Source organism: Poeciliopsis prolifica, unplaced genomic scaffold, assembly GCF_027474105.1.
Source record: "Poeciliopsis prolifica strain line A6 unplaced genomic scaffold, Auburn_PproV2 SCAFFOLD009, whole genome shotgun sequence".
Taxonomy (NCBI): Eukaryota; Metazoa; Chordata; class Actinopteri; order Cyprinodontiformes; family Poeciliidae; genus Poeciliopsis; species Poeciliopsis prolifica.
The window spans coordinates 8,288,683-8,301,798 of record NW_026562384.1 but is presented as its reverse complement, the minus strand read 5'-3'; the positions used below and the strand labels follow the sequence as shown (position 1 = coordinate 8,301,798).

At 39.4% G+C, this 13,116-nt stretch overlaps 2 protein-coding genes across 2 annotated transcripts; one reads left to right on the top strand and one right to left on the bottom strand.

Annotated features, from left to right (window-relative positions):
• Window positions 1-226: 226 nt before the first annotated feature.
• irg1l (immunoresponsive gene 1, like) lies at window positions 227-3,686 on the bottom strand. Its single transcript, XM_055034495.1, has 6 exons — window positions 3,598-3,686; window positions 3,155-3,209; window positions 2,841-3,028; window positions 2,573-2,665; window positions 2,027-2,232; window positions 227-1,560 (listed from the first exon to the last, which is right to left on the bottom strand). The coding sequence occupies exons 1-6, from the start codon at window positions 3,613-3,615 to the stop codon at window positions 636-638; spliced, it is 1,485 nt and encodes a 494-aa protein (XP_054890470.1). The 5' UTR covers window positions 3,616-3,686; the 3' UTR covers window positions 227-635.
• A 347-nt stretch (window positions 3,687-4,033) lies between these two features.
• si:ch211-153b23.3 (uncharacterized) lies at window positions 4,034-8,585 on the top strand. The gene is made up of 11 exons (XM_055034478.1): window positions 4,034-4,057; window positions 4,842-5,012; window positions 5,101-6,600; window positions 6,685-6,777; window positions 6,864-6,968; window positions 7,081-7,190; window positions 7,279-7,470; window positions 7,569-7,731; window positions 7,848-8,013; window positions 8,137-8,231; window positions 8,319-8,585. Exons 2-11 carry the CDS (start codon window positions 4,856-4,858, stop codon window positions 8,402-8,404), a joined length of 2,667 nt encoding a protein of 888 aa, XP_054890453.1. The 5' UTR covers window positions 4,034-4,057; window positions 4,842-4,855; the 3' UTR covers window positions 8,405-8,585.
• Window positions 8,586-13,116: the final 4,531 nt, after the last annotated feature.

Below are 13,116 nucleotides of genomic sequence, written 5' to 3'. Positions count from 1 at the left end.
TAATCAGATAATCTGTCTGGGATTAACAGGCTAAACATTTTTGAAGCAGACCTTCGACTATTATTGATAAAATGATGAATGAAAGATGTAGCAAAGCGATCACGGGAAAATACACGACTGGAAAGAAGATGAAGTTAATTCTTTACTGAAAAATCACACACCCAAACAGCAGTTTAGGAATTCAGCATGTTTATTAGAATGGAAATACACATACAAATATGCCACTTTTGCCAAGTACAATATGTGAGGCTTTGCCTGAAACAAGTATTTCAATAAACAACTGATTTAGCCATACAGCATATATACATATTAAATAGTTGCACTATGTAACACTAACTAAACACATCCTATTTTGACCCAGTCTGTTCTCCTCTAATGATTTAATTACATTCTTTTTTCAGTCACATTATAGATTTTTTTTCTAGACTAAATATTTTCCCTGTGTTGATTCGAGAAACTCAACCTTACTCAGCAGCAAGCATTTAATGTTCTTTTTAGGTAAAGGAAACTCTTTGTGATGATAAAATATCTTTAATATAAATATAAAGTTCAGTATATTTTTTTTGTCGCATTTTGAGGTTACTTTGCACTAAATAGTCAGACTCTGTTATTTTCAAGTGTAGATTTGAAAATCTTCATTGCAGCTGTGAGAGTAAGTCGTGGCAGTCGTCAAGTCTGTCCAGCCCGTCCACCGCCTCAATTAGCCGCTCAATCTTCGCTGATGGAAGCACCACTTCTGCATTGTTCCTGAACTTCTTCCTCAGGCTCTCGTTGGTCAGCGGGTTGCGCCAGTGGCCGTAGAAGGTATCACAGCGTCCCTTCAGAACGTCTCCTCCCACAAGCGTCACCTGGACCTCCCCGTACATCAAGTTGAAGTTTGCGGGGTTGTCGTGGGGATGCTCCAGCCGAACGCGGCTCAACAGAGCGTGGAGCTCGGGGCGGCTAATGGCGCCTGGCGTGAAGGACTGGACGGTCACCTCACCATCCAGGAGAGCGCTGCAGGCGTTAAACTGGAAGGAGTGGCGAGCTTCATGCTCTGACTCAGGAAAAGGCCTGTTGATGTACTTAGAGAGCGGGACTCTGAGCAAGATGTCCTGGACTTGATCTGGAGAGACCTTTCCAGGACCAACGCCCACTAGAAGCTTATGGACAGAAGCTGCAGCATCTGCCACCCAGTGCATCCCCAGATGGGCGGGGAAGCGCTTGAAGCCCATGTCCTGCTCCTCTAACAGGAATGCATGACCATCATGGGGTGAATCTAAGGGCTGTGGCATGTAATCTTCATAAAAAGCACTAAAGCCTGCTACTCCTGCAACAGCATCCAACACCAGAGGACTGGCCTCGAGGCCTCTGGATGCCAGAAGTGCAGCTTCAAGCCCAAGGCGGGAGGCGTTGCCGATGTGGAGGGGTTTAGACTGAGTGGCAGCGTTAGCCATGGGAGCTCCAGCCAAGGAAGCAGCTATCGCCAAGGCATGACCGCACTGAGAGGAATCCAGAGACAGGAGGCGAGCACAGGCTGCTGCACTTCCCATAGGACCGACCACAGTGGGAGGATGAAACCTGACAAAGGACACACACAGACCTTTTTGTAAATAAACATTCTTGTGACGAAATGAATATTTTTAGATTACATGTGTTAAAAACATTAACAACACAATCAGACCTCTTGCTAATGGATAAGGTGTTTTGTTTATTTGACTTTCTGGTATTTTATGAAGAAAACAAGTGCAGGGTGTGAAGTCATATGAGTGTGCAAATCACACAGTATTTTTCCTAGTCTTGGCTTACTGTGCTAATGCTTCAGAGTCCACGTTGTTCCTGAGATTAAGATCATGATGTTCCATTCTGAGCATAACTACAACTGCATATAGCACCTCAGTGACCATTAGTGCTCTTCTTGTGCTGAGATCAGCACAGGAAGTCCATAAACTCATATGGATAAAAGTAGAATAAGCTACATATAAGGAGGTCTGTGCTGAGTAAGTTTTATCTTGATGTAACTTGACTGCAAGTCTGAGGAACAGACCTTTTAGGAATATTGCGGGCCTCATTGGAAAACCTCATCAGGCGGCCCTGGATCTCAATGCCCACATTAAACGCGAGTAAGAAGTCCAGACCGCTGGGTTTCTTGCTGGCTGGCATCATGTCACTGAGCGCTAACACAGCAGGAAGGACGGCCCCTGATGGGTGCGTTGCTGGATGCCAGGTGTCGTCAAAGTCCATGGAGTGAGTCTGGAAGCAAAAAGACTTTATTCATTAGATGCTGATGAATCAGAGTAAATATGAAAGCAATTTATAGCTCAGTTGACTCAGATCACCTGTTTACACTTGGTAAAGTGTGTATTTGTCTGGACTTGGCGTATTTAGAAAGGTAAAATTACTTAAACTGCTTCCCGAAGAAACAAGCTCGATGTTCAGTAACAGATGTACTCATGGAAATATTTAGGGCCAGGTGGGTTGTTTTGATTTTAGTAAACCAACTGTGTTGTTTCAGGAGCTAGACTGCAGAAACAGGTGAGTTGAAGCAGTTCCTGTACCAGAGACCAAACTTGGTCCAGTTCCTCATACTTACCGCCACTCCATTGACGAAAGCAGCCAGGGTTGGGGAAAGCCGGACGTTGCTGCGGCCGTACACAGAGCTGATGAAATCAGGCGCATACATATGCTGAAATGAAAAGATTTTAGTAAATGATCTATTGATTTTAGTTCTGACCAAAACATTTGTAATAACCAGAGATCTTTTACTCCTTTGATCATTTGTCCCCACACTGAATCTCCCCTGCCTCTGTATTTCTACAGGGTTACCGATTTGCACATTGTTAATAGAGACTTTGATTTACCTGGCAGTGCTGCAGGGCCAGATCAAAGACATCTGTTGTACTTCCAATGAGGCCGACCCCAATGCTGTCCAGCACCATCCTTTTACTGCGCTGGAGGACAACCGGGGACAAATGCTGGGGCTTGATTTCACTGATGAACTGCCCAAAACTGGCTGTGACTGTGTCCTCCTGAGCTGGATGCTTCAGGACTGTAGCAAAGAGGAGGAAAAACAAATGTTGGTTTGCGTGAGCTCAAGAATGTGGTGGAACACCAGCCATATTATTATTATTATAATTTTGCAGCAGAAAATTAGAAAAAAAGCAGAAATTCTTACTCTTCACCGCAGATTGATGTGCTCCTCTGGCAGCCTGAACTGGCCGGATGGTTTTCTGCAGGTGAAAGACAAAACACTTAGTTACACCTGTGTTTTTTTGTTTCTGACATTTAAAGTCTTAAACAAGAAACCGAGACCACTGCTGTCTCTTTTTTTGACCCTATGTGTCTCAGAGTGGACTTCATTCAGGTTGCAACTGTAATGGACATCAATCTGGACCTTTTCCTCCTCAAAGAGCTGCTCTCTCTCAGAGTTGTAACAGGTGTGGGTTAACAAGAACACCTTAAAATACCTTCTTTACCATTTACTCTCACTACAAAGACTTCAAACAATATTATGGCTAAACATGAGACAAGTTTTATCATTTAGTAGATTCATAATCTAAACCAGAAGGTAAAAAAAGTTTCTACACTTCACAAATGTAGAAACAGCTTAATTCTTACCTGTAGCACTGAGAACATGTCTTCAACTTGCTTCTGTCACAGAGATTTCCTTTCTTTTTTTCTTCCAGCAGCTTTTTTCCAAAGGATGCTGATGCTTCTCTGGTGGTAGGTAAACCTGCCTGCCTTATATAGTCCAGGACACACAATGACCACAAAAAAAAAAAAAAAAAACGGGCTGGGCAGGTGTATCTGTGACAAGCTTTCGTCGAATCAAAATGCAGAGTTTCCATAGTAGTCATTGTCCCTCTTTGTCTCAGAGGGGATGATCAACTGGGAGGAGGAAGCAAGAGTCCAAGCTTTGTGCAGGGTGCAAACAGTGATGTCACCTATCCCTGAAGACTGTGTAGTTGAGTTGGGGAATTTTTATGAACTCCTCCTACAAACTGCTGAGTCTTATTTAAAACAAACTTTCACACAGCAGCACAAATCAACACCTCATCTGTCTGAGGCACATCGCCAGGTAAGACTTCACTTACTTGTTCTGATATTAACAAGAGATAAACCTTTGTCACAGCATGACAATAATTTTGAAGTCTAAAATTATTAATAGAACTGGCAGATATAAACTTTAAATTATTTTTATTCAACCAAGAACTTTGTTTTTGTGAGGAAATGAGTTAGTCTCCTTTCGAAATATAATAAAGCAACACAAAAGAGTATAATTTGAAAAAAGTGTAGGTTTTTATTTAGATCATAATTATTTTTTCTTTCTTCAAGTCTTTTCAAGTTTCTCTCCAATTGAATTCAGGACTCTGGTTTGATTATTCCAAAATGGTTATACTACTTAAAGTAAGACAAAACTTGTTGGCAAAATGAAAGAAAAATACTGTAAGCCTACTTTTGCCAGGGATAGGATTATTTTGTATTTCACAGCAGTTTATAACTTGCTACAAGAAGAAAATGAAAGCATTCACAGTAAAAAGGGTAAATGTGTTTGAAAGTAATGTTTTACTTTGGAGTAAATAGTTTTTGTCATTTGTGACTCTGCCCACTCAGACGTGGGCAGGACAAGTAGGTCTCAGATCCGTATGATCATACAGATAAGACAGGAAAGGCTTCAGGACAATAGACTCTTATATTTAGAGAGAATTCCTGGAAGACATAACAGAAAGTGTAAAACTATTCTGTGCTCCAACTAGTGAAACATTCTGATTTCATTTGATGCTTTTTGTGCTCTGGAAGACATTGGTTTATGATATTTATTGTCTGGTATGTGTCATTTTTTATGTTTTATTTGACTGTAGATAAAGGACAAAAAATGGCTGCATCTGATGGGTTTCCTGCCAGTTTCTATGGGGAACCGGGAGTTTTAGGCATGTTGTCAAATGGGATCAGCGCATTCCTTGTACTTCTGCAGAACTTCAACACAGCTCACAGTGGCAACACTCCAGTTGGAGTAGAGAACATTCTCGCAGGTAAAACTGGATGCAAATAACTAAAGTATTTCCAAAACAAAGATGCTCTTTAAGAGAGCTTACCCCCAATTTGCAACGTTTTTTCCAGGTGTACATCTCATCCTGATTGGCGGTGTATGCCAGCTGGTGGCTGGGCTGCTCTCCTTCCGTAAATATGACCACCTGAGCGGCACCGCCTTCATTGGCTACTCTGCTCTTTGGGCTAGTTATGGTGCAACTAGGATCTACTATGGTGCCCTGCCTGAAAGTCCAAATATGACATTAATAATAGATCCAATGATGAGCAATTCATCCATCAACATGATGAGCAACGTGTCTCTTAATAACTCCACGCAGTGCTATTTATGTCTGTCCATGAAGGAGTCAGCAATTGCTGGTCTGGTCCCCTACATCATCCTGTCCTTTCTTCTTGCGTTTTGCTCTGCCACGGTCAACTACATCATGCCTTTTGTCTTTGGAGCCATCACGGCCACCTTGATCTTTGAAGCAGTAGCTTTAGTTGCATATTCCTGGGCTCTGATTGTCTCTGGGGTTCTGGAGTTGCTCATTTTAATCTTTGCTATCTATGGTTCAGCGGCTCTTCTCATCAAAGGTCTGACTCAACGTCTAGCCCTGAAAGGTTTTGGCACCCCACTCTTTAATGTTCTCTTACTAGGGACACCCAACTCAGGAAAAACTCAGAGTGGAGGCCAGGAGAAGAAGAAGAACACAAAATATGCAGAGCCAATGGCTTTGGGTTTCTTCTGCGACTCCATTGCTCCATTCATCTTTGCTTTCTACAGCTTTGGGTACATGAAATCATTTGGTCTAGGTGTTGCCTGGGTATCAATCATCTCAGTTGCTCAGTTGTTCTCCAGCTACTATGCCCACCTGCGTCAAGATTGCTACCACACCACAAAGTTTGGGTTGCATGCCACATATTGGCTGATCAAAGCTTGGGAGGAGTTTGTTGTGTCTGTTTTAATAGTGGAGGACAGTAAAGTTGTCTCTGGAAGGAATGCAATGGTTGGAGACTGGTTCTTTGTGGTGGCAGCCTTGGTGCTCTTTGTAGGGAGCCTGAACATGGACGTCCTAGAATTGATCCATAACTTGTTCTTTGTCCTGGTCACAGTCTCCGCAGTCCCTCAGATACCCCTGCAGGGTTATTACATCTTCTTTGGAGTAGCTTGTTCTCTCTTCACTGCAGTCTCAATCTATGGCACCTTCACCCGTCTCATCAACACCATTGCAGAAAAGTCTCTCATACCTGTAGGACCACAACCAGTGTCTTCTGAGCAGATGATTAGGGCTTTGAGCTGTGGAAGGTCTAAACAGGGAGATCAGGATGTGCTTCCCCCAGGTGATCAGACCTCAGATGCTCTGTTCTATCTTTCAAATGGGGTTGCAGCTTTGTCAGCTCTTCATTCAAGAAGGATGAGTATAAACTCTTCTCTCCTGCACCTGACCATCCCCTGGGTCCTGATCTCTGGAGCTATCATCCAGGCCTATGTCAGCAGGCTGCAAGTCACAGGAGGCGGCCGCTTCGGGTCAGTCATCTCTTCCATCTATGTTGTTGTCTGGGCAACGTGGACATGGTTTAGATTTGCAGGTATGTTAATGCTAATAGATGAACATAATGACAATATCTGCTGCAATTTAGATGGGAGTCTAATCTCCAATCCCTTTTATTCAGGTGACCAGCTTCAGCTCTCAACCGAGGCCAATTATGGTTTTGCTGCAGGAGCCATTGCCTTCCTTGTCATCAATGCTTTTCTTATGCTGATTGGTAAGTTTTATCTTTGCATTTTCTGTTGTCAATACTTCTGTCTGTTTGTTTTGATTATTATGGTAATCTTCTGTTAATTGGTCCAGCTGCTTATAGAAACCTGGTTCTTCTGTTCCTGACAACACTGATGGAGGTGGTTCTTGTTTGCTTCCTTCTCTCCACCCTGAACAAGCTGCCATATGAACTTGAAAGTAAGTTATCAGGAGCCACATATAATAACAAGCACCAGATACTTAAATCTAGATGGATCTTTTCACCTTTTCATCTCAATTGATGCACCTTTGACATTATTTTGTCCCACAGTTGCCATGCTTGCATTGGTGTCTCTCATATGCATATATGGCACTTTGGCGTCACTGATAAACTTTATGTTCTCACAAAGAGTGTTGCCACTGGGCCCTCCTCTCTTTAAGGTAATTACTCTAATGACAAATTGTTTGATCCACTAAGAATTTTCAGATGAATTATGTTGAACATTTCCTGCATCATCTGTGGTTTCAGGAAAAAATGAAGTCAGAAATATCTGAGGAGCTTCCCTGTCCGGTGGCTAACTCTCGCCTCACAAGCGGCCTCTTAAAAATAGCTGAGCTTCTGGAAGAGGGAGGCGTGTGCGGTATTCCCACAGACACTGTCTACGCTCTGGCAGCCTCCTGCAAGAATCCCCAGGCTATAGAGAAAATCTACAACATTAAGGTAAGACACGAATACCTTTCAAGCACAATGTGACATTTAATTTGTATTTAATTTATGGAAAAGACATCAACATAATGTTAAACATGGCTCTCTTCCAGGACCGGCCAGCAGAGAAGCCTATATGCATTTGCATTTCTAGTGTAGAGCAGCTGGTGGCAGCTAAGCCTCCGTTCAGCCCTCTGCTGTGGGAGTTCATGAGGAACGTTTATCCAGGAGGCATCAGCTGCATCGTCAGCAAAGGAGACTGGCTATTCAAACTAGGTAACTATTGTGATGTTGTTTTGTTAATGCTTATATTTGCCTTGTTTTAATGACAGTTTGATCTCAGATAAATAAAATAAAAGCCTCACCTCCAACGTCAACTTCTTCTTCTGCAGGAGTTGGAGCAGCTTATGATCGCGTTGGCACCAGGGACAGCATCATGATCCGTGTTCCTGACCACACGGTGACGTGCCACTTGTGTGACATGACTGGACCCCTCGCTATTACATCTGCCAATCCCAGTGGAGAGCCAGACAGCACCCACCACAGTATGGTCATCAAGTAAGATACTTCAAAAAGTACTTTAAAAAGAACTGTAATAAATGCTGGTCACACATCATGGTACTAAAACCATTGCTTTCTAAACGTGCAATTTTTTTTTCTTCTACTCTCTTTGAATCGCAGTCGACTGGGGCACAAGATACAAGGGGTCCTCTGTGACGGGGACTCCAATGAAGTTGTTGCTTCAACTGTGGTCAACTGTCTGAGGATTGATGAAGGTAAGAGTAATCAATTAACGTCTCTCCCACTCTCTGTCATTTTTACCCCGCACACTCCAACGGATGTCGCTCCCACTTTTCATTTAGGCATCATCACCATTGTAAGAGAAGGCTGTGTCCCTGCGGTTAAAGTTCATCAGATCTTCGAGAGGCTGAAAAACACCATGTTGTGAGCGTCTCCTTCCAGAGGACTTCTTCGTAGCTACATTTGTGGGTCAGCACCAGAGCAAATATTTAATACCACAGCTTTGTTTATATAAGGTATTCTGTCAGTGTAGCTGCCAGTGGAGGTTTTGGAAGTGACTCTTGAGCCTAGAAATGTAATGTTTATTTTGACTCAAAAAGCTTCCCCTGAGATATTCTAACTTATTAAAAATAATGCTTCTCTGTCATGTTATAATGAAACTTCATTTTTTATTATTATTGTTGTTTGTAATAATATCTAAATATATTTAAAAATATTTTGTAAGTATTTATTCATGAATTTAAAATATTGCATCTGCGCACATGGTGGCTTATATAGCTGTAAAGATCAAATGTATGTAATAAGATCCATTGTGCATTGTTGCATTATATTACTCTGTGCAAATAAAGTATTTAACTACTGCAGTAACATTGTTGTGTCATGACTGATCTTGAATATTTGAGGATCAATATTTTGGATATATATCAAAAATAAATAAAGAATAATGGTGGAAATATTGTGGAATCCACATAAAATGAAATCACAAAGCCCTTTTTTTTCTTCAGTCATTGCACTCTTATTATATATTATTACAATATAACATTCATATGAATGGAAAGAGTGTTCTTGGCTTGTACATATTGCTACATGCAGTTACTCTCCTTTCAGGCTCTGGAAAACATTTGCCCTGCTTACAGAGAATACCACTTTGGTTGTATGAAGTTATTTCCAGTGACAAAAAACACAGACATATTGTAGAAATTAAAGGAGTGAACCACTGTCACTATTATTAAGGTCAAACTATTTATAAACTACCATTTGCAAAGCATGAGTGGCATGTCACTGCAGCATGACATTTTGGTTATCAGGGCAAATGTCATGACCACTTAATCAGGTAATATCAACCTGTCACATTCCCAGAGTTAATCTGGGTGGAGCACAACAGTAAAATAGGGGAAACAACATACACAGTTATATCCACACCAGGAGTTTGAATGCTTGCAATTGATAAAATGTTTGTATTTCACCAAAGATTCCCAGATTCTCGTGACACAGATTACATCGATCTACGGCATGTTCCACAAATGGAACGGATCAGCGTTGTCATACTGCTGAAAATATTTATGCAATTAAACCAAAACATTGATCCTGAAATATTCGTATGGTTATGATATACAACGTTGCGCATTTAAATGATATGGCACATGTAAAGTTATCATTTAAAGAGGGTAGTCCGCATCACTGCTGCACATGTCATCACTCGCGTGGTAAATCTTTGTAGTTCACATGCAACACTCCCGCTCACTCCTTGTGCATTTGATTCCCCTCACACAACTTCCTGCTCCTTATTTGGAATTTTTGTGGAGCAGGCACTTTGTGTATTAAATTGTCACTATCCAGTGACACATATCATGTCACTTTTCTCATTGAAGTGACCCAAATTCCAGTGTGGGTGGTTTGTAACATCATTTTTCGTTCCTTGAATAGTGTTTTCCTCATCCTAAAAAAAGCAAGGTCTAAAAAAAGCAAAACAAACATAGATTAAAAAAAATATGTGACTCATTAGATCACATCCCAAAAGATCTCTCATACATTAAAAGGTGTCATGTAGGGATGTAATATATTCATAAAGTCTCAAATTAGCTGTGAGGACTGATGAGAACATTTGATCACTGATTTGATTTTAGCTTCAAAGTCTTGAAATCACACTATTTTTGCATTTGATCAAAAACTCATTATTAGATCAAAATGTTATTTTAACAAACTGTTTCTTTTGAGATTGATCTCATTGTTATTATTTGGATCATTATTGCATGTGTTTGTCAAATGGTTAAGATTTTGAAAGCGTGTTTAAAAGCATTGAAATCATTCAGCAATTATTGAACAACAAAACATTAAAAAACAGACATGTCTCTGTTGATTACTTGCTGAAGTATTAACTTTTTCACATTCACAAACACAAACTTCCATCTGTATTATGCAACATACCAACAAGTAGTGTGTTTTGTATACAAAGGCCGTTTCTTGTTATGATTTCTGGTTTCCAACCAAAAAGTCTAATTTCTAGCTTTTTTCTAAGGCACCTTTTAAATGTATGCTCTTGGATTATGGCAGAGAATTTTTCCCATAATGATGTAGATTTGAGTGTGTATGGTGTGTGTATTAAGGGAATTAAGGGAAATAAGGACTTTAAAAATATATATATATAATCAGAAGAGTAATCTATTTTGGTATAGATATGAGTAGGAGGTTGCAATGAATCAAATTAAAACAAGATGTCTAAATATATTGACGTTGGAAATACCCCAACATGTGAACTTTTAACATCTCATTGTTGAAAGTCCACAATAGGTTGGATATTAAAAATCTACATTCTGAAATACTGCTTTTGGCTAAAACAGATAAGGATTTAAATAAATAAATAAATAAATAAATAAATAAATAAATAAATAAATAAATAAATAATCTACAGATCTTTTGTCCTTGTAATGTGAAGAGCTTTCTGAATGAAGCTGGTCTGGTTTAGGTAACTTGTTGATTAGAAAACATGTGAACACGTTTTTCATATTAATTTAGTTCCTCTTTATGTTCACTCTGTTTAGTCGAATAATGATTGAATGAAAACTTTTCTCAAGTATATCTCTGACTGACTTCCTGAAAGAAATTAAAGCTAAGAACTAAGCTAAGAACAAAAAATCTTCTGTAAAAAGTGGAACTGGAAGAAATAAACCCATTGCTCTCAGATTCTCCAGAACTTATTTGATTGGGTGTGGATCTCTTCATCCTTCTTCTCTGTGCGTAATAAGCAATCATGTGGGTCAGTTTACAAAGCACCTTTCAGTCTGACGTACACATAGCCCTGTGCGGAAGAGGGAAATTTTCTGAAAGTAAACAGCAAAGGTGCCTAATTTCTCAGTCTCCTTCCTGGTAATTACTCACTTATAAGTTAGATGGGACTGCTCCACTGAACCTGAAACTTTAACACTTAGGGAGTGTTTTTCAGATTGATATTTGCACAATCATGAAACATGTTTTATGGTATTGCCTGACTAAAAGTTTAGGTTTCGATTTGGTTAATGCCACCTAAAGCTTGAACTCTGTAAAATTTTACTGCAGCTGAAAAAAACTCTGTGTTTCCATTTGATTCTTTAAAGATCTAAAGGTGCCTCCTCCACCCTGTCGCAGGGTGGAGGCTAAAAGTTTAGGTTTCGATTTGGTTAATGGTTTTGTAGTTTGCCTTTGCAAACTACAAAACCTGTAATCTGTAGGTTTCTCAAGTGATGAAGCATTCCAGCAATGTGAAATAATTATTATCAAAAGGAAACATTTCACTCAAACTGATTGGATGGTTTCAACAATGCTAAAAGAAATAAGGACCATAAGGAGGAGCTGTCGTGTTTGAACCTTGGGCGGAATGTGATGTAGGGCCCATCTTCCAGTAAGGAACATCACCACCACCAACAGGGTTTCTATATAGATTTAATGAAGTCTTGGAGAGGGAACCAGATTTAAATGGTTGAGCTAAAAGGCAATCACTGATAGTTGGTTATTATTTACTGACATGTATAAATACAACTGAGCTCAAATGCAAATATTTCTCATAGCATCTCATAGCAGACTATAATTATGGAAACATAATCAAACTATGAAGATGATTCTTTGCACCTTTACAAAGTAAATTTGCCATTTGAATTTTACATTTAAATATTTTTCATTTAACTATGCTGAAACTATTAAATCAGATTTAATAGCATTGTCTTTATCAAATAATCAATGTTAAAATGTTAGATTGATGGTATGGATCTAGAATTTTATGGGCTAAAACTCCAGCATTTATAGTTCTGTGGGTCTTAAGCAGCTAATAAGTGTAGCTTTACATTGGGCCTGCTTTGCTGTTATCCTTCTTGGAACATAACCTGTCAATCACTGACAATATAAGCAACATTATTACTTGCTTATTTGCAAATAATAGTAAACAGTATTATTTGCAAAGGCAAACTACAAAACCAAAAGTTGCTGCTAAAACATCGAGAAATAAAAATGAAAACCCTCCAGAAAACTGTGGAAACAACCATAAAAATTTGGCTTGGTGGTCCCAGACCTGCTCTCTCCACCAGACATGGTTGCTATTGTTCATTGCAGCTTAGGCGAGGTTAGCATTGATTTATTTTTCTAGCTTTAAAATGTTTTTGTTGTTATGGGTCTCACATATTATTTACGCAGCAATAATAAACTGAGGGGAGGTGAGAATGCTAACGTGAACCCTGCATAGAATTAAAAAAAAAAAATGTTCTATGTTTTAAACTTTAAGCATGGAAGAACAATAATTCTTTTTTATTCTTATAAAAGAATTATTGTTCTTCCTAAACATGGAAGTACAATAATTCTTTTTTATTCTATGCAGGGTTCACAGCATATTATTTGAAGTCTTTTGAAGGACCTGGTTATGTTCTCAAGCACCTGATAATCTAAAGATGGGTGAAGGTTTTCTTTAATAATCTGATGGCTCAAAGCTACAGTCATGAAGAATGTGATATTTTGTCTACATTTATGTACATGTAGACAATGTAGTTGTTTAGTTGGTATAATTTAAATATACCAATTGCTCACTATTGGCTTTTAAATTTGTCTTTTTATAGAAATATGGTGAAAAATTTATTTTAAAAATGAGTTACAGTAAATGATCACCCTAACCCTAAC